Genomic DNA, 20779 nt, shown 5'->3' with positions numbered 1-20779 from the left:
CAGGCACTTGGGCTTTTGTGTTTTTTACATGGGGACAAACAAAGCTGGAGATGACTTGGGTTTTAGTATAGACTTGAAGCAGAGCTGGGTTTGCGAACAGCAAGAAGTATCACCATACAATAAATCACCAGTATGGTGGTATTATTCAATAATGGCATGGGTATGTTAGTGCAGTCCATTTGGTCACATTCAGCAGTCACAGTATGGTGGTATTATTCAGTCATTGTGTGGTGATGTTATCTAGTCTTGATATGGTGGTGTCACAAGTTTGATGATATCATCCAGTGACCATATGATGATGTTACCCAGTTATGATATGGCGGTGTTACTTAGTGACCATATGGTAGCGTTGTGTAGCCACTATCTTTATTGTTGTTTGAGGGTAAGGCTCATCTATGTATGCAGATTCAGGTACAGCATAGCGTGCACTGTATTCTCCAATTGATCACATGAGTCTTGAGAGCTCAGTGCACGTTATAAACAGCAGGACCCGGTTGAACACTAGGCAGCCATACCTTGGAGTAAACTTTAGAGTGAAGCCGTGATCTGCTCTCTTGCCCATGAAGGGGACATCATGTAACATAATTTTTTTTTCTAGGTGCATGAGCTCTGTGGACTATAACACTTCATTGTATAGGAAAATATGACCCGATATCTGTCTGGCACACCTATAGCTGGAATGCCCCCTCCCCCTATATGCTGTGCTACTATCAGTGACTTGGCAAAAGTCCATTTCTATATAAACCAGCAGCTCAAATGCAGAGACCAGGTGCGTTCAGGTGATACAGCAAAGCTTCGTGAGAAGAAGATACACTCACCATAACAAGTAAGAGCAGAAACTTTGTGCCATCATGAAATTCTGTGGGCACGTAGTTGGTACTTTTGCACATCTTAGTGGTCTTCATGTTGTCAATGACTTTGTTTTCTAGCATTTAAGATGGGAATCCAGGATCAGGTTTGATTTTTTTTTTCTAAAAACAGTGTCACTTAAGGCTAAAAACTGTGCCTGGTGTTGTTGCTACGTCCTATTCACTTGAATAACCGCTTCAGGCCATCGGTAAAAGTGGCGCTGATTCGTGAAAAAAAGCAATTTATTGAATTTGTAGGATACCTCCAGTACTGTTCTCATTGTCTACATGGCTTCTATTATTTGGTTCCCATTACAGACAGTTCAGAATATTTTCCATCACATCCGATTTGCAACTTGCACCATCTCCAGTCAAAGGGGTAAAGCAATTTAGTCTCAAACAAGTAGATAATTAATAACACAAAAAGAGTTAACTTTGGATATGTGAGTAAGGCCACATTCAAACGTTGAGTATTTGGTCAGTATTTTACCTCAGTATTTGTAAGCCAAAATCAGGAGTGGGTGATAAATCCAGAAGTGGTGACATATTTCTATTATACTTTTCCTCTGATTATTCCACTCCTGATTTTGTCTTATAAATACTGATGTAAAATATTGACCAAATACTCAACGTGTGAACGTGGCCTAACTGACTGTAGCTGGGGTCACCAAATATGTGCTACTACAAAGTGAGCCACATAGTTGACACTTAAAGAGGCATTCCCACCTCCAAGATCCTATCCCAATCTGTAGTAGGTGTAATAATAATAATATTAACAAATACCTCCAATTAGAAATGTAGTATAGTTCTTCTGATTCGCTATGTCTCTTTCCTCATGTGCAGACATTGCAGGACCTTTGGTATCCATGGTTACATCCACTGATATAGTGAGTTAGTTAGCTAGTTGCTAGTGGTCGTAACCATGGATACCTAAGGTCCTGCAATGCTTGCACATGAGGAAAGAGAAAGCGAATCAGACTCTACTACATTTCTAATTGCAGGCATTTGCTAATATTATTATTATTACACCTACTACATATGGGGATAGGATCTTGGAGCTGGGAATACCCCTTTAATAATACCGTACCAGCTCTGCTCTCTACTTTGCTATATATTTTTTTGAGGTCCTAAGGTAATTAATCTTTAAAGTCAGTTGTCCAAGATAAATGGTCTCACCATGGGCAGTATTTGGCATTGCTGCTCATGCTTGTTCAAAAATGCTGCACAATCATTAAAGGAATTTACTAAGTAAACTACAAGCATTGTCAGGTTTGCACTGTTACACTGATTAAAATGATACCTGGGTTGAAGAAATCCATCTTGTGGTTGTTGTTAAATCTGTATTTGCAGTTAATGAGATGCTCGTGCTCCGTGTCGTGCCTGTGGGTGGGTCTTTTTTGGTGCTCTGGCCTCATCATTCAGGGCTTAAATGACAGGTCACTGAACCTTCAATGACCTGCTTCCTATTTTAAATACTGCGCTTACGCAGTTAATATTGTGGTGTTTAAAAAAAGAAAATTTGGTTCCAGCAAATTGGCGCCAGCTCCCAGCGTATGTGCAGTAGCATCTATTGGCAAGCGATGCTCTCAATCAGCTCAAGCACCACCGACAGATGCTACTGCACATACGCCACCATTTTGCTGGAGCCAATTTCATTTTTGCTCCAACAAAATGGTGCCGGTAGTGCATGCGAGTAGCATCTATTGGCAAGCGATGCTCTTAATCTGTGCAAGTCCCAGTGGGCGGCGCTTGTGCAGAATGAGAGCTTCGCTATCAAATAAATGCTACTGCACATGTACCGCCGCTAGTGCCATTTTGCTGAAACCAAATTTATTTTTTGAAAGAGCACAATATTAACTATGCAAGCACAGTATTTAAAATAGCAGGCAGGTCTGTCATTTAAGCCTGTGACAGTGTCCCGCCCCCCCCCTCCTTCTATACTACACAAGAGATCATCTGACCTGGATCAGTATAATAGGATACCACCGGGACCTATGGTGAGATTGTTTCAGTCTCTATGTTTTATATAGCCTGTATATATCACTTTTGTTAGGTGCCTCATCAGATATGAGGATTGATTATACTAATTGATTCTGGTTAGGTGATATTTATTTATGAGGTTTTTTGTGTCTATATTTGTTGTTTGTCAATTAGCCTGTGGCTAATTTTATCTAATTATATTAAAAGCTATCTTTTAGCATTTCTACCCTGCTAAATCAGAATTTGATACCCTGATTGTCGGCAGAGGGAAGCATGAAGTGCTCTAAAATTTCCTGGTAGACGGCTGCGCTGACTTTGGTCTTGATAAACACAGTGGACGTACACCAGCAGATGACATGGCTCCCCAAACCATCACTGATTGTGGAGACTTCACACTAGACCTCAAGCAGCTTGGATTGTGGCCTCTCCATTCTTCCTCCAGACTCTGGGACCTTGATTTCCAAATGAAATGCAGAATTTACTTTGCATTTACTTAGTGTCAATGACTGCCTTCTGGACATCTGTGAAGTCAGCAGTCTTCCCCATGATTGTGGAGCCTACTGAAACTGACTAAGGGACCTTGTTAAACGCTTAGAAAGCCTTTGCAGATGTTTTTTGTTAATTATTCTAGTTTGCTGAGATAATGACTTTTGTGTTTTCATTGACTGTAAGCCATAACCATCAACATTAACAGAAATAAACACTTGAAATAGATCACTCTGTCTGTAATGACTCTATATAATATATGAGTTTCACTTTTTGGATTGAAGAACTGAAATAAATTAACTTTTTGATGATATTCTAGTTTTGTGAGATGCACCTGTATCATTAAAATGTGTACCTGTTGTAAAATGCAGAATACTCAATAAACTGGTAATAAATGCATGAGATTCTGGAAAGAAAAGCAGCATGGAGTGGTATAAAGCAAAATCAAAAGGGTAGTTATATATACAGGTGCACGTCCACCCCGACGCGCATTTCGCTATGCTTCTTCCTGGGGGAAAAAGAAAATACTACTTGTAGTCTACAAGTAGTATTTTCTTTTTCCCCCAGGAAGAAGCATAGCGAAATATGTGTAGACTACTAATCAGGGTATCAAATTCTTCACTGTCACAGGGAAGTTACTCATTGCCCCACAGTATTCTCCCAAGGATCAGATATACAAATAACCCCACGGTAATCTTAACGCGTTTCATCTAAGAATCTTCAGAGGAGACAGGAACCTGATAGGGGTGAAAGTGTCAGCCGTAATAGCTGAAGTGTACAGATCCCACAACAACAAAGTGTTGGGGAAAATGTATGCCTGGTATAATAGAACACCACCGGGACCTACAGTTATATGAAAAAGTTTGGGCACCCCTATTAATCTTAAGCTTAATGTTTTATAAAAATTGGTGTTTTTGCAACAGCTATTTCAGTTTGATATATGTAATAACTGTTGGACACAGTAATGTTTCTGCCTTGAAATGAGGTTTATTGTACTAACAGAAAATGTGCAATCAGCATTCAAACAAAATTTGACAGGTGCATAAGTATGGGCACCTCACCAGAAAAGTGACATTAATATTTAGTAGATCCTCCTTTTGCAAAAATAACAGCCTCTAGTCGCTTCCTGTAGCTTTTAATGATTTCCTGGATCCTGGATGAAGGTATTTTTGACCATTCCTCTTTACAAAACAATTCCAGTTCAGTTAAGTTTGATGGTCGCCGAGCAAGGACAGCCCTCTTCAAATGATCCCACAGATGTTCAATGATATTCAGGTCTGGGGACTGGGATGGCCATTCCAGAACATTGTAATTGTTCCTCTGCTTGAATGCCTGAGTAGATTTGGAGCGGTGTTTTGGATCATTGTCTTGCTGAAAGATCCATCCCCTGCGTAACTTCAACTTTGTCACTGATTCTTGAACATTATTGTCAAGAATCTGCTGATACTGAGTGGAATCGATGCGTCCCTCAACTTTAACAAGATTCCCGGTGCCGGCATTGGCCACACAGCCCCAAAGCATGATGGAACCTCCACCAAATTTTACTGTGGGTAGCAAGTGTTTTTCTTGGAATGCTGTGTTTTTTTGCCGCCATGCATAATGCCTTTATGTATGACCAAACAACTAAATCTTGGTTTCATCAGTCCACAGGGCCTTCTTCCAAAAAGAAATTGGCTTCTCCAAATGTGCTTTTGCATACCTCAGCCGACTCTGTTTGTGGCGTGCTTGCAGAAACGGCTTCTTTCGCATCACTCTCCCATACAGCTTCTTCTTGTGCAAAGTGCGTTGTATAGTTGACCGATGCACAGTGACACCATCTGCAGCAAGTTGATGCTGCAGCTCTCTGGAGGTGGTCTGAGGATTGTCCTTGACTGATCTCACCATTCTTATTCTCTGCCTTTCTGATGTTTTTCTTGGCCTGCCACTTCTGGCCTTAACAAGAACTGTCCCTGTGTTCTTCCATTTCCTTACTATGTTCCTCACAGTGGAAACTGACAAGTTAAATTGCTGAGACAGCTTTTTGTATCCTTCCCCTGAACAACTATGTTGAATAATCTTTGTTTTCAGATAATTTGACAGTTGTTTTGAGGAGCCCATGATGCCATTCTTCAGAGGAGATTCAAACAGGAGAACAACTTGCAAGTGGCCACTTTAAGTAGCTTTTCTCATGATTGCATACACCTGGCTATGAAGTTCAAAGCTCAATGAGGTTACAAAACAAAAAAAAGTGCTTTAGTAAGTCAGTAAAAAGTAGGTAGGAGTATTTAAAACAAGAAAATGATAAGGGTGCCCATACTTATGCACCTGTCAAATTTTGTTTGAATGCAGATTGCACATTTTCTGTTAGTATAATAAACCTCATTTCAAGGCAGAAACATTACTGTGTCCAACAGTTATTACATATATCAAACTGAAATAGCTGTTGCAAAAACACCAATTTTTATAAAACATTAAGCTTAAGATTAATAGGGGTGCCCAAACTTTTTCATATAACTGTATATATGCCAAAGAGAAAAAGATAGCATGTATCTAAGCTGTGATCATCTACACAAATAAACAATCTATATATATGTATCTTGAATAATAAACAAAGAAATACAAAAATACACCAAAAACATTAAAACATAAGTAAAAAATCTAGTGGAAAAACCACTGATTGTGCATCCATCTATTTTAAGAACCTTTCAACATGATCATGTGAATAGATAAGAAAAATTCATGTAGCCAAACAGGCTAATAGAAAAAGGTGTCTTTAGTGGCCAATATTGCACATATCCCAGAATATTTTATGGTGGCAAACCCGTGATGTGGATGCACAATCAGTGGTTTTTCCACTAGATTTTTTACTTATGTTTTAATGTTTTTGGTATGCTCACAATTCCATATATATGTCTATATGTATAAAATAAATTGATGTATTTTTGTATTTCTTTGTTTATTATTCAAGATGCATGTATATAGATTGTTTATTGGTGTAGGTGATCACTGCTTAGATACATGCTATCTTTTTCTCTTTGGCATATATAGAGTTTGCTTCAGGCATGGTGCATGTAGATCCCATTTAATAGGTGGTGCCCTCCAAATTTGTTTGTTACACCACCGGGACCTAACGTGAGATTGGTCCATTTTGTATTTTTTATATAGCGCGTATATATCACCTTTGTTAGATACCTCATCAGATATGAGGATTGAATATCCTAATTGATTCTGATTAGGTGATATTTATATATGAGTTTTGTGTCTATATGTGTTGTTTGTCAATTAGCCTGTGGCTATTTTCATATAATTATATTAAAAGCTATGTTTTATTCTTCTTGGGGGCATGTGGGAACTTTCCTTATAGGTAATTAACCTTTTGGTTTTGCTTTATACCTCTCTATGCTGCTTTTATTTCCATAATCTCATGCATTTATTACCAGTTATTATCATGCAGATACCACTATAATATTCTGGCTTGTGGCTATACTTTCTCTCTAAAGGCATATACCGTGGTCCCCTTTCTGAGGTACCTTTATTTTCACATTTTAATTATATTTGTGTGTTTTATATTAACTCAATATTAACTCAATAATTAACGTAACTTTTTATTGTGTTCACTTTTTGTTTTATTGGGATCTTTACTAATTTTTTCCTGTTTGTGGTTATGGAAAAATTTACACTGGCATACACTGACTAGAATACATTTCTGGCAGTGGTGCACAGCAGTTGAAAGAAGCATCAAATTCTTTAAGAGGCGGCTTAGTGTCATGCTCTGATAACAATCCAATTTCTTATTTTTCATTTTTAGTGTCTGAATTCACACTGACTTACTTCCCAGTTAGAGGTGAGTACCACTTTATGATCATTTAAAAAGACCTATGGACTTTACAGACTTCTAAGGGCATGTGCATATGTCGCCTATAGATGTGTGCCCACCCACTGAGATTTTCATGCAGAAGACACGTCAGCGTTTCTTTAGTGGACCAGTCTCAAAAAGACATCATGTTACATACTCTAGGAGTATGTTTACACTGAATTTTTTTAGGGGTTTTTTGAGTAGAAATTCAACAGAATCTCTCAAACATTCTCCTAAGGCCATGTGCTGTTGTTGAGTATTTGGTCAGTATTTTACCTCAGTATCTGTAAGCCAAAATCAGTAGAAAAGTCAGAGGAAACATATAATAGAAACACAGGCACCACTTCTGCATTATTCACCCACTCCTGGTTTTGGCTTACAAATACTGATGTAAAATACTGACCAAATACTCAACATGTGAACGTGGCCTTAAAGACTGCTTCAAAAATTCTTTGTAAAAAGCAACGTTAATTAATTTCTATAGCAAAACCGTAGTTTTTAGTAGAATTTTGAAGAGTTTCTGCTCCAAAAATTCCTTAAAAGAAAGTCTTTTTCTATGCACCTCTCAGTGGAATCTACCTGAAAAAGTGCAGCACAAAATATGAACATAATGCACAGCAATGCCAAAGCAACATTGCTGTGCACCTGTTCAGTCTTTTGTGACTTCTTTAAACCGCTTCAGAGTTCGGAAACTGTGAAGCGTTTAAAATAAGTGACATGCCCACTGGTTATAGTTTATAATACAGAAAAAGACTCCGCCAGCAGAGCCACTGCAAAGACAAAGGCGAAAGCACCAGAGAAGTTTGTTTTGGAAAAAGACTGTAGACTTTTTCCTGAAGCGGCTTTGCCTAGGAAAACCTTGACGGGTCTGCCAGCATCTTAACGGCATCACATGCATACAGTATATCCTTATAGGGAAATACACCTCATTATTTTACATCTTATTCATCAGGTCACAGTAGTTTATTTTTTGTCACAGAAGCTTATAGAGATTGTATGAAATATGCAAAAGGTGCCAGCTTTTTTACCCCCCAAAACAGTGCTACTCTATGTATGTGGGTTGTGCTTAGTATTACAGGTCTGCCCTATTAACATTAATAATATCATACTAGACAAAGCATGGACAAGAGAGATTCCATAGTACTTAAAACATTCTTCAGACAGCAGAATACATGAGAAATAAATAATATGAATGGTTTACATACTGTAAGTGGTAGACACAGGCGGACTTGCAGATAATACTGACCAACATGGCATACAACATACCTGCTCACATCTCCTTAGCTTTTACAAAATATACAGATAACAAGCATATTTGCCTTACATTTCTATTAAATACTGGTATACATTCTTAACCTCTTCACCCCAAAGCTTGTTTTCACCTTCCTGACAAGGTAAATTTTTTCAATTCTGACCAGTGTCAATTTATGAGGTAATAACTCTGGAACACTTCAACAGATCCAACTGATTCTGAGATTGTTTTCTCCTGACAAATTGTACTTCATGGTAGTGGTAAAATTTCTTTGATCTGACTTGCATTTATTTGTGAAAAAATCAGAAATTTGGCAAAAATGTCTAAACTTTTGCAATTTTCAAACTTTTAATTTTTCTGCCCTTAAACCAGAGAGTTATATCACACAAAATAGTTAATAAATAACATTTCCCACGTGTCTACTTTACATCAGCGCAATTTTTGAAACATCATTTTTTTTATTACAAAGTTGACCAGTGATTTCTCATTTTTACAACAAAATTTACAAAATAATTTCTTTAGGGACCACATCACATTTGATGTGACTTTGAGGGGTCTATATGACAGAAAATTATTATTATTTATTATTATAGTGCCATTTATTTCATGGCGCTTTACATGTGAAAAGGGGTATACATAGCAAAAACAAGTACAATAATCTTGAACACAATGAGTCACCGACTGGTACAGGAGGAGCGAGGACCCTGCCCGCGAGGGCTCACAGTCTACAAGGGATGGGTGAGGATACAGTAGGTGAGGGTAGAGCTGGTCATGCAGCGGTGGTTACTGCAGGTTGTAGGCTTGTCGGAAGAGGTGGGTCTTCAGGAAAATATCCAAAAGTGACACTATTCTAAAAATTGCACCCTTCAAGATGCTCAAAACCACATTCAAGAAGTTTATTAAACCTTCTGATGCTACACATGGAATGAAAGGAAAAAAAATGAACATTTTACTATTTTTCACAAAAATTTAACTTTAAACCCAATTTTTTTTATTTTCACAAGGATAACAGGAGAATATGGACCACAAAATTTGAGTTCAATTTCACTTGAGCATGCCGATACCCCATATGTGTGGGAAAACTACTGTTTGGGTGCACTACAGGGTTTGGAAGGGAAGGAGAGCCATTTGACTTTTTGAATGCAAAATTTGCTGGAATCATTAGCGGATGCCATGTCGCGCTTGGAGAGGCTCTGATGTGTTTAAACAGTGTAAAACCCCCACAAGTGACCCCTCAAGGAATGTATCTAGATGTGTGGTGAGCAACTTGAACCCCCAGAAGCTTCACAGAAGTTTATAATGTTGAGCAATGAAAATAAAAAATCACATTTTTCCCATAATAATGTTCTTTTAGCCCCAAATGTTTTATTTTCACAAGGGTAACAGAAGAAAATGGACACCAAAATTTGTTGTGGATTTTCTCCCGAGTACGCTGATACCCCATATGTGGGGAAAACTACTGCACACGGCAGAGCTCAGAAAGGAAGGAGGGACGTATTGGAAAGCCGATTTTGATGGAATGGTCTGCAGGTGTCATGTCGCGTTTGGAAAGCCAATGATGTGCCTAAACAGTGGAAACCCCCCACAAGTGACCCCATTTTGGAAACTAGACCCTCAAGGAATTTAGGTAGACATGTGGTGAGCACCGTGAATCCACAGGTGCTTCACTGAATTTTACAGCGTTGATCTGTGAAATGAAAAAAAAAAATTTCCCACAAAAATGTTGTTTTAGCTCCATTTTATTTTCACAAGGATAGCAGGAGAAAATGGACCATACAATTTGTTTTTAAATTTCTCCTGAGTACGCTGATACCCCATTTGTGGTCGAAAACTACTTTTGAGGCACAGTGCAAAGCTCAGAAGGGAAGAAGCGCCATATTGCAGTTCAAATTTTGCTGGACTGGTTTGAGGGTGCCATGTCAAATTGGTAAAGCCCCTGAGGTGCCAGAACAGCTGAACCCCCCATAAGAGACCCCGTTTTACAAACTACACCTCTCAATGAATTAATCTAGGGGTGCAATGATCATATTGACAACACAGGTGTGTCACGAGTTTTATACCATTGGGCAGTGAAGAAAAAATAATTACATTTTTACCACCAAAATTTTGTTTTAGCCCCAGATTTTACATTTTCACACTGAAAAATGTGTAAAAATGGCACCAAAATTTGGCCCACAATTTCTGTTCAATGTAGAAATGTATGTGGCTGTACAATACTGCTGAGCCATACGGCAAGACTTGGGAGGGACTGAGCGCTATTTACCTCCTGGAGAGCAGATTTTCCTAGAATAGTTTGCGGACTCCATATCCCAAGGGCTTGAAGAGGAGATTCCCCCTCAAGTGACTCCATTTTGGAAATTATACCTCTTTGGGAATTTCTGTACAAGCGTAGTGACGAATTTGACTCCATGGGTGTTTTCCGGAAACAAGCAGTAGTAGCGCAATACTAAGACTAAGAATAGTGATGAGCGAGCGCTAAAATGCTTGGATACTCGTTGCTCGAGTCGAGCAAATTGGAATGCTCGGGTGCTCAGTCCGAGTAACGAGCCCAATGCAAGTCTGTGGGAAACTCGAGCATTTTTCTTGCGGCCCCCCCGGCGGTCTGCAGAGGGCCTAAAAATTGCCCAAATCGATGGAAACAGTGCTCAAATTACATGGGAACAGCATGGGGAAGACCCCTGGAAGCATTTCTAACTCCCATGTCACTGCTGTCAACAACGTTGTCAGAGGTATTACGCCACTTTACGGATTCACAATAAAACATATAAAAACGAAACCAAACAGGATTTTCCTGGGAAATATGTTAAGGAACATCCTTTCTAGGATAATGACTTGTATATAAGGCAAAATAAATATACAAAAACAAAAATGCTCCTCCACACCTTGGGCTATGTTCACACGTAGTGTTTTTGATGCGTTTTTGCACTTTTGCATTGCTTTCAACCAAGACAAATGCATTCACCGGGAAATTAAATTTTAACATTTTACAACCTTATCTGGCCATGTGGTGTGTGACATGGGAATAGCATGGGGATGACCCCTGGGGCTGGAAGCATCTCTGACTCCCAGGGCACTGCCTAAAACTGTGGTCATCTCATCAGACGTGATCCTATATTACTGCGGTAATAATAAAGACATTTTTGGCAACGTAACAAATCTTAAACTCCATTTAAAATGCACAAGGTGTGTGTCAAGGGACGAGGAAGTGGACATTATGGTGATGGTGATAGTGCACGCAGAGGACGTGGGCAAGATGAAACTGTGCCTGCCGAGGGAGCACAACAAACACCCACGTCATGTCGAACTATCTTCTTGTCCTAATTTCTAGGGGGCCACGGAACACCACTGTTGAAGCAAGAGCAGTGTGAAAAGGTTGTTGGTTACACATGGTCCAGTCTCAGTAGATTTGAGTCTGGATCACATCATTATTATTATTACTTTATCGCCATTTATTCCATGGCACTTTACATGTGGAAAATGGGTATACATCGCAAAAACAATTACAATAATATTGAACAAAAATGTGACAGCGACTGGTACAGGAGAGGAGAGGACCCTGCCTGTGAGGGCTCAGTCTACAAGGCATGGGTGAGGTTGCGTGCAGGTAAGTACCGGGAGACTAAGTCACAGATGTATGGAGGAGACAGGTTATGGGTAGCTTTGCATTCCAAGGTTAGGGTTTTGAACTGGAGTCTCTGGGTAATGGGTAGCAATTGAAGGGATTGACAGAGAGGAGAGGCCAGGATATAGTGAGGGGACAGGTGGATTAGTCGTGCAACAGAGTTTAGTATATATTGGAGAAATGCGAGAGTGTTAGAAGGGAGGCCACAGAGCAGGAGGTTGCAGTCGTCGAGAAGGGAGATGATGAGTGCGTGCACTAGTGTTTTTGTAGATTCGTGGTTGAGGAATGTGCGGATCTGGGCGATTTTTCTTACTTGGAGTTGGCATCTTCCTCACCATGATCCTCCTTTCTCCAACCATTCCGAGTGCCCTGAGACAACTGATCCCACACTTGGACACTTCGAAGAGCTGTTTTGTTCATCTTTCCATTTATAGATTCTGGCCCCTCCCTCGGTCCGCTCAGAAGTGGAAAGAGCTTGGATATGTGGTTTGAAGGAGAGACTAGAGTCCAGGGTTACCTCAAGAGCTGATCACTTTTCCATCGATAAATTTGGGCCTCTCGACCGGTCAGCTTCGAGCAGGGCAACAGAAAATCACATGTAGCAATTTGAGGAGCCATGGTCACCCGAAGGTGACGGTGGGAAAGTGCAAATCCTGTTGCAAGAGGTGGATAATGATGAGACACAATGGACAGAAAGTCAGGAGGAGGAACAGGGTGTGGAAGTGGAAAACGAAGCAGTGAACGATGAAGTTACTAACCCAACCTGGCAAGGGGACATGGAGAGCGAGGACAGCAGCACACAGGGGAAGGGAGGCATAGCACCACAACAGGCAGGAACAAGCAGTGTAGTAGCCACAGACACAAGGCGGGCAACTGCTCCCCAGAACACCAACACGACGGAAGTTGCCAGGACAACTGTTAGGTCTTCCCGAGGCTGGTTCTTTTTTAAAGGTTGTTTATATACCCCCAAAAAGGCTTTTTGCAACATCTGCCTGGCCTGCATCAGCAAGAGCACCAAAACTACCAGCCTGACCACCACCAGCATGCTCAGGTACATGACAGCAAAGCACCTGACAAACTGGACCAAACACCAAGGTCCAGAAACAGTGTCTGCGGGTGACCCCACAGCCTCTTCCGCTGTTTTGCGTGCACACCAATCCACTGTCCATGGCGCATGTGAAGATGCCTTCTGCCCTGCACCTGTCATTGCACACTTGCAGCCATTACTGTCCACGTCCTTGTCCCTTTGCAGCGTTCAGTTGTCCGTACCACAGTTCTTGGAATGCAAGCGCAAGTATGCAGCCACCCACCCACAGGCCGCAATACTAAACTGACACATTTCTGGAATGCTTGCGCTTGAAATGTTGCCTTTTAGGCTCATGGAGGCGGAAGCTTTTCACAACCTCATGCCGGCGGCGGCCAGGTGTCCATACTCGGTCCCCAGCCGCCACTATTTCTCCTGGTATCGTCTCCGCCTTCCACAAGCGCGGGTCCCAGAAAATTACCCATGTCCTTCCCAGTGCACTTAAGTGGGAAGGACTGCCTAACCACAAATACGTGGACAAAGTGAATGTGGCCAGGGACGGTACATCTCATTGACGCATGTCACTCGGTTAATATTGTGCTCGGTCTCCTAGACAATGACCAAATTATTCATGATGGTTGGATCATCCATCTCCTTAGCTTTGTGTTACTTGGAATGCAAGTGCAAGTATACAGCCAACCACCCACCCACAGGCCGCAATACTAATCTGCCACACTTCTGGACTGCTTGCTTGCACTTGAAATGTTGCCTTTTAGGCTCGTAGAGGCAGAACTTTTCACGACCTCATGCAGTCGGTGTCCATACCTGGTCCTCAGCCGTCACTATTTCTTCCGGTATAGTCTGAGCCTTCCACAAGCGCGGGTCCAAGAAAATGACCCATGCCCTCCCCAGTGCACTTACTGGGAAGGACCGCCTAACCACAAACACGTGGACAGGTGAATGTGACCAGCGACGGTACGGAGCCAGTCCACAATAATCAAAAAAAGACAGCCATAGAGTGTCCGGGAACCTTCCCACACACTTTTCTTAGCCAGGGCTGCTTCTCGGCAGGGTTGGACAAGCCCACCAGAGAACCGGAGAATCCTCCGGTGGGCCCTGGCTTCTCCATCAGGAGAGTTCATAGTGCTGAAGTGAGGTCGTGATTAGAGATGAGCGTTGTTCTACTCGAACTGTTCGCCAATCTCAAATTCGAGCTGTTTTGGGCGGTGTTCGAGCCGTTCGGCGAACACGAACGATTTGAGAAAAATTCGGCTGTTCGAGGTTATGTTCGATAACTGTTCGTGCACCAAAATCATAACTGGATTTTTTCTCAGTAATGATGAAAATTAATGTTAATACGCAGTTTGAGTGTACAGCGGGGTGGGGGGAGGGGCAGGGGATGGATCTCTGCAGGAATAATGAAGATCTCCATTTTTTTTTCTCTTTCCCGCATTTACAGTGGGGAGGTGCAATCTGTCAGCCTATCAGCAGCGCACACACGGAGCGAAGTGCTTTTTTTCACACAAGCAAGGGCATGTGTCATTGGCAGTGTATGTCACATGTCCTTGCCCTATAAGACCAAGCCATTTTCCCCGTCGCCACCATTTTCTCACTGCTGCAGCTGCGTGTTAGACGGCACCGCTGTTGCTGTGTGCGCTATACCTTGTTAATTTCAAGCCAATTTTCGCACAAATCTACAGATAGCTTGGGAGTAGGGAATAGTTGTGATTGCAGTCCTTTTAAGGACTAGGTTACAGCATTTCCTACGCCTTTTATCAGGCAGGTCTGTGCTCTTAAATAGATAGGTTGTGGGAGTAAAGACTAATTGTAATTGGAGTCCTTTTCAGGACTAGGTTACATCAGTTCCTATCAGTTTTTGCCAGGCAGGTCTGTGCCAGTGCTGTGCAAGTTTTTTTCACAGCATTTGGCTGAATCTAGCAAAGCTAATCCTTTTTGGCCTATTGCAGAGTGTGTTAGTCAGTGGAGTAGCCTATCTGTGTTGCAAGATATACCACCTGTGTATAGAATACCAATTTTTTTACTGCACCTAGTGAAGTAAAATCTTTTGGGCATAGCATCATTCTATTAGTCCATCTATACTGACCTCCATCAGGTTGCAAATTGAATATAATTTTTTTCTGCATCTAGCTCTGAAAAAATATTGGGCTTCTAGCTGTGTGTGGGACTTGTTGTATTAGTCCATCTATACTGACCTCCATCAGGTTGCAAACTGAATATATTTTTTTCTGCATCTACCTCTGAAAAAATATTGGGCTTCTAGCTGTGTGTGGGACTTGTTCTATTAATCCATCTATACAGACCTCCATCAGGTTGCAAACTGAATATAATTGTTTTCTGCATCTAGCTCTGAAAAAATATTTGGCCTTCTAGCAGTGTGTGGGACTTTCTCTATTAGTCCATCTATACTGACCTCCATCAGGTTGCAAATTAAAAATAATTTTTATCTGCATCTAGCTCTGAAAAAATATTTGGGCTTCTAGCTGTGTGTGGGACTTGTTCTATTACTCCATCTATACTGACCTCCATCAGGTTGCAAATTGAATATAATTTTTTTCTGCATCTAGCTCTGAAAAAATATTGGGCTTCTAGCTGTGTGTGGGACTTGTTGTATTAGTCCATCTATACTGACCTCCATCAGGTTGCAAACTGAATATATTTTTTTCTGCATCTACCTCTGAAAAAATATTGGGCTTCTAGCTGTGTGTGGGACTTGTTCTATTAATCCATCTATACAGACCTCCATCAGGTTGCAAACTGAATATAATTTTTTTCTGCATCTAGCTCTGAAAAATTATTTGGCCTTCTAGCAGTGTGTGGGACTTTCTCTATTAGTCCATCTATACTGACCTCCATCAGGTTGCAAACTGAATATAATTTTTTTCTGCATCTAGCTCTGAAAAAATATTTGGCCTTCTAGCAGTGTGTGGGGCTTTCTCTATTAGTCCATCTATACTGACCTCCATCAGGTTGCAAATTAAAAATAATTTTTATCTGCATCTAGCTCTGAAAAAATATTTGGGCTTCTAGCTGTGTGTGGGACTTGTTCTATTACTCCATCTATACTGACCTCCATCAGGTTGCAAATTGAATATAATTTTTTTCTGCATCTAGCTCTGAAAAAATATTGGGCTTCTAGCTGTGTGTGGGACTTGTATTAGTCCATCTATACTGACCTCCATCAGGTTGCAAACTGAATATATTTTTTTCTGCATCTACCTCTGAAAAAATATTGGGCTTCTAGCTGTGTGTGGGACTTGTTCTATTAATCCATCTATACAGACCTCCATCAGGTTGCAAACTGAATATAATTTTTTTCTGCATCTAGCTCTGAAAAAATATTTGGCCTTCTAGCAGTGTGTGGGACTTTCTCTATTAGTCCATCTATACTGACCTCCATCAGGTTGCAAACTGAATATAATTTTTTTCTGCATCTAGCTCTGAAAAAATATTTGGCCTTCTAGCAGTGTGTGGGGCTTTCTCTATTAGTCCATCTATACTGACCTCCATCAGGTTGCAAATTAAAAATAATTTTTATCTGCATCTAGCTCTGAAAAAATATTTGGGCTTCTAGCTGTGTGTGGGACTTGTTCTATTACTCCATCTATACTGACCTCCATCAGGTTGCAAATTGAATATAATTTTTTTCTGCATCTAGCTCTGAAAAAATATTGGGCTTCTAGCTGTGTGTGGGACTTGTATTAGTCTATCTATACTGACCTCCATCAGGTTGCAAACTGAATATATTTTTTTCTGCATCTACCTCTGAAAAAATATTGGGCTTCTAGCTGTGTGTGGGACTTGTTCTATTAATCCATCTATACAGACCTCCATCAGGTTGCAAACTGAATATAATTTTTTTCTGCATCTAGCTCTGAAAAAATATTTGGCCTTCTAGCAGTGTGTGGGACTTTCTCTATTAGTCCATCTATACTGACCTCCATCAGGTTGCAAACTGAATATAATTTTTTTCTGCATCTAGCTCTGAAAAAATATTTGGCCTTCTAGCAGTGTGTGGGACTTGTTCTATTAGTCCACCTATACTGACCTCCATCAGGTTGCAAATTCAAAATAATTTTTTGTCTGCATCTAGCTCTGAAAAAATATTTGGCCTTCTAGCAGTGTGTGGGACTTTCTCTATTAGTCCATCTATACTGACCTCCATCAGGTTGCAAACTGAATATTTTTTTTTCTGCATCTACCTCTGAAAAAATATTTGGGCTTCTAGCTGTGTGTGGGACTTGTTCTATTAGTCCATCTATACTGACCTCCATCAGGTTGCAAATTGAATATAATTTTTTTCTGCATCTAACCCAGCCAATAGTTTTGGCCTAATACCACAGTTTGGCCACTCAGCTCTGCTCGGTTCCCATCCATTGTTTTTTTGTGCAAACAACTCCAGAGTTGTGAATTAGTTAACCACCAAAATGAGTGGAAAAAGGCCTGCTGCTGGTGGAAAGGGGAATAGGCGTGTTGGGAAGGGGAAAAAAGGTTGTGTCCGTGGGGTAGGTGTTAAAGCAACAGTAACATCTGCAGAAGAAAGACCATCTTCCAGCCAAACTAAAATGTCTACTTCTTTTAGCGGACAATGTGATAAGATCCCTTTCTTACGGCCACGCCAATCGCTACAAATTCCAGATGAGGCACAAAAACAGCAGGTGCTTCAACGGATATCAAGTGCTCCTTTAAGTGGGCTCTCCTCCACATCAACTTCAACATCACAAATACTCCAGTCCTCAAAGGTGTCACCCCAATCGCACTTGCTTCCTCACAGCTCCCAAATCTCCAGCTGCCCGTCTGAGTATGAGGTAGAACAGATGGTTGAGTCTGCAGAGCTGTTTACTCATACTATAGCCTGGGAATCAGAGGTCGACTCCAGCGCTTCTGTGAATCCAGACGAGGAAATGATCTGCACTGATGCCCAGAATCTTTATGAGTCGGATCCAGGACCAGACGCAGAAGGTTCTGACCATAATGTAGACCCTCATTCCCAAACTGTAACTCCTGTTGGTGGAGACAATGAGGAAGACGATGATGAGACTCAAATACCTGATTGGAGCGACAACTTTAGTTTTTTGTCAGGGCAGGAACAGGTTGGCTCTGAGGACGACGGGTGTGATAACGCACAGGGTGATGATGATGAGGTTGGAGATCCCACTTACTGTCAACCCACAGTCAGCCAAGAGATAAGGTCAGCAGAGGAGGTGGAGGAAGATGCTAGTGACGACGAGGTCAGGTTGCGCCTTCCTGGACAGAGACGTAGTACTGGAAGCACGTCAACAACTGCATCCTCAAACACAACTCTGCCTCTCACCACAAGTCGTGGTGGCTCTTCAGGTCGCATGGGTGCTAAGCCTTGCATAGCCTGGGCATTTTTTCAGATCGATAAAGATGACCCAACTCGTGTTATCTGTAACATTTGTCAGCAAAAGCTAAGTAGAGGCCAAAAAATACATAGTTTGAGTACTTCATGCATGAACCGGCACATGGACATGTAGCATAAGTTGCAGTGGGAAGCTCAGTGTGCTACAATGCGGCCTAGCCGGCCGGGCCAACCACCGTCTGCCATATCTTGTGCATCCGCGGCCTCTTCATCCTCTGTGACTGGGGGGACAGCAGTCACACCTGTTTTGGGGCGCAGACCTGCCACCTCTTTACCCGCAACAGCCAGCGTGATTGGCAGGTCATCATTTTCTTTGGAGGTGGTAACACCAGCTGGTGTTGAGCGCTGTCCGACATCGATAGCACCACCTTTGGATCAAGGCAACCTAACATGTCCGCCTGCATCTTCCTCACAGACCGGCAGTTTGCCGGGGACACCCTTATCAACCCCGTCTAAGCACAATAGCCAGCCCTCGGTCCCTCAGATGTGGACAAGTAAAAGACCATTTCCTCCTAGCCATGAGAAAGCTAAGAGGTTGAATTTCACCATCTGCAAGCTCTTGGCTACAGAAATGCTGCCTTTCCGCCTGGTGGACACAGAAGATTTTCGAGACCTTATGTCCGTCGCAGTGCCCCAGTACCAGATGCCCAGTCGGCACTACTTCTCAAAGAAAGGTGTGCCTGCGCTCCACCAGCATGTCGCACACAACATCACCGCTTCTTTGAGAAACTCTGTGTGTGACAGGGTGCATTTCACCACAGACACTTGGACGAGTAGGCATGGACAGGGGCGTTACATGTCGCTGACTGGGCACTGGGTAACTATGGTGACAGCAGGACAAGGGGCTGCTGTCCAAGTCTTGCCGTCCCCACGAGTTGTGCGTCAATCCTCTTTATGTCAAAGTTCCTCCACTGCTTCTGCCTCCTCAACCTCCTCTCGGTCTTCCACCTGCACCCAAAGCCTGTCTGGTCATGCCACAAGCTTTCTAACTGCGCAGAAGGGATCCTGCACACCTCCTTACTATGCTGGCAGTAGGGCTCAACGTCATCAGGCGGTTTTTACTTTGAAATGTCTGGGAAATGTGAGTCACACAGCTGAGGAGTTGTGGTCAGCTCTGGAGAACCAATTTCATGAATGGTTGTCTCCACTGGACCTGAAACCAGGGAAGGCCGTGTGCGACAATGCTGCAAACCTGGGTGCGGCCCTTCGCCGGGGCAATGTCACACACGTGCCTTGTATGGCTCACGTGTTGAACCTGGTTGTCCAGCAATTTTTAGCCCACTATCCCAGACTAGATGGCCTTCTGCAGAGGGCACGGTCGCTGTGTGCTCACTTCCGCCGTTCGCATCCCGCAGCTCAGCGACTTACATCTCTACAGAAGTCGTTGGGCCTGCCACTTCACCGGCTAAAATGCGATGTGCCTACCCAGTGGAATTCAACTCTGCACATGTTGCAGCGACTGTGGCAGCACCGACATGCCCTGGTGCAATACGTTCTGACGTATAGCCTGGGCCAACGAGATCCAGACGTGGGGCAAATCACGCTGGAGGAGTGGTCTCAGATCAGGGACCTATGCACCCTTCTGCACAGTTTTGAAATGGCGACGAAGATGTTTAGTGCTGACGATGCCATTATCAGCATGACTATTCCGGTGATTTACATGCTGGAGCACTAGTTAAACAGAATTCGGAGTCAGGTGGTGGCACAAGAGGAGGTGGAGGAAGTAGAGGAGGAGGAGTTGTATGCGGAAGGGCTAACATCTGCAAGGTCCAGACGGTCGGCAGCACCAAGGCGGCAGGCATGTGAGGGTGGGGGAGATGGTTTTGCCAGGGCGCATGGTAGCAGCCAAACTAGTGAGGAAGGTGCAGGAGCCCAGGAAGAAGTGGAGGACGAACTGATGGAAGACTCATCAGATGAGGGAGACCTTGATCACATTTCTGTTGTGCGAGGTTGGGGGGAGAGGACAGAGGAAGGAAGCATGATTGTTACCTCGCCACCAACACAACAGGGACTTGGTGCTCCTGGATGCGCAACACACATGAGTGCCTTCTTGCTGCACTACCTGCAACATGACCCTCGAATTGGGAGAATAAGAAATAATCCTGACTACTGGGTTGCCACACTGTTAGATCCCCGGTACAAAAGTAAATTTGCAGAAATTATTCCTGCCATAGAAAGGGATGCACGCATGCAGGAGTATCAGCAGAGACTGTTGCAGAATCTTACATGTGCTTTTCCACAAAACACCAGTGGTGCACGTAGTGAATCTCACAGTTCCAACTTGCCAACCGTGGGACCGTCAAGTGTTCAGCACTCAAACCATAACAGAAC

At 42.3% G+C, this 20779-nt stretch overlaps 1 protein-coding gene across 1 annotated transcript in view; it reads left to right on the top strand.

The window, feature by feature from the left end:
- The first annotated feature begins 735 nt into the window (after positions 1–735).
- The window catches only part of LOC141271136 (glutathione S-transferase P 1-like), a 57653-nt gene continuing 37609 nt past the window's right edge, over positions 736–20779 (top strand). Inside the window, exons 1-2 of the mRNA XM_073681239.1 lie at positions 736–826; positions 7102–7137. Of these exons, the coding sequence (XP_073537340.1) occupies position 826; positions 7102–7137 (37 nt within the window). The 5' untranslated portion in view covers positions 736–825. The remainder of the gene's footprint in view (positions 827–7101; positions 7138–20779) is intronic.

This window comes from Phyllobates terribilis, unplaced genomic scaffold (assembly GCF_046119375.1).
Source record: "Phyllobates terribilis strain yellow unplaced genomic scaffold, ASM4611937v1 Scaffold_5__5_contigs__length_657084704, whole genome shotgun sequence".
NCBI lineage: Eukaryota > Metazoa > Chordata > Amphibia > Anura > Dendrobatidae > Phyllobates > Phyllobates terribilis.
Note: the sequence above shows the minus strand (reverse complement) of the source record. Positions and strands in the feature narration are given on the sequence as shown.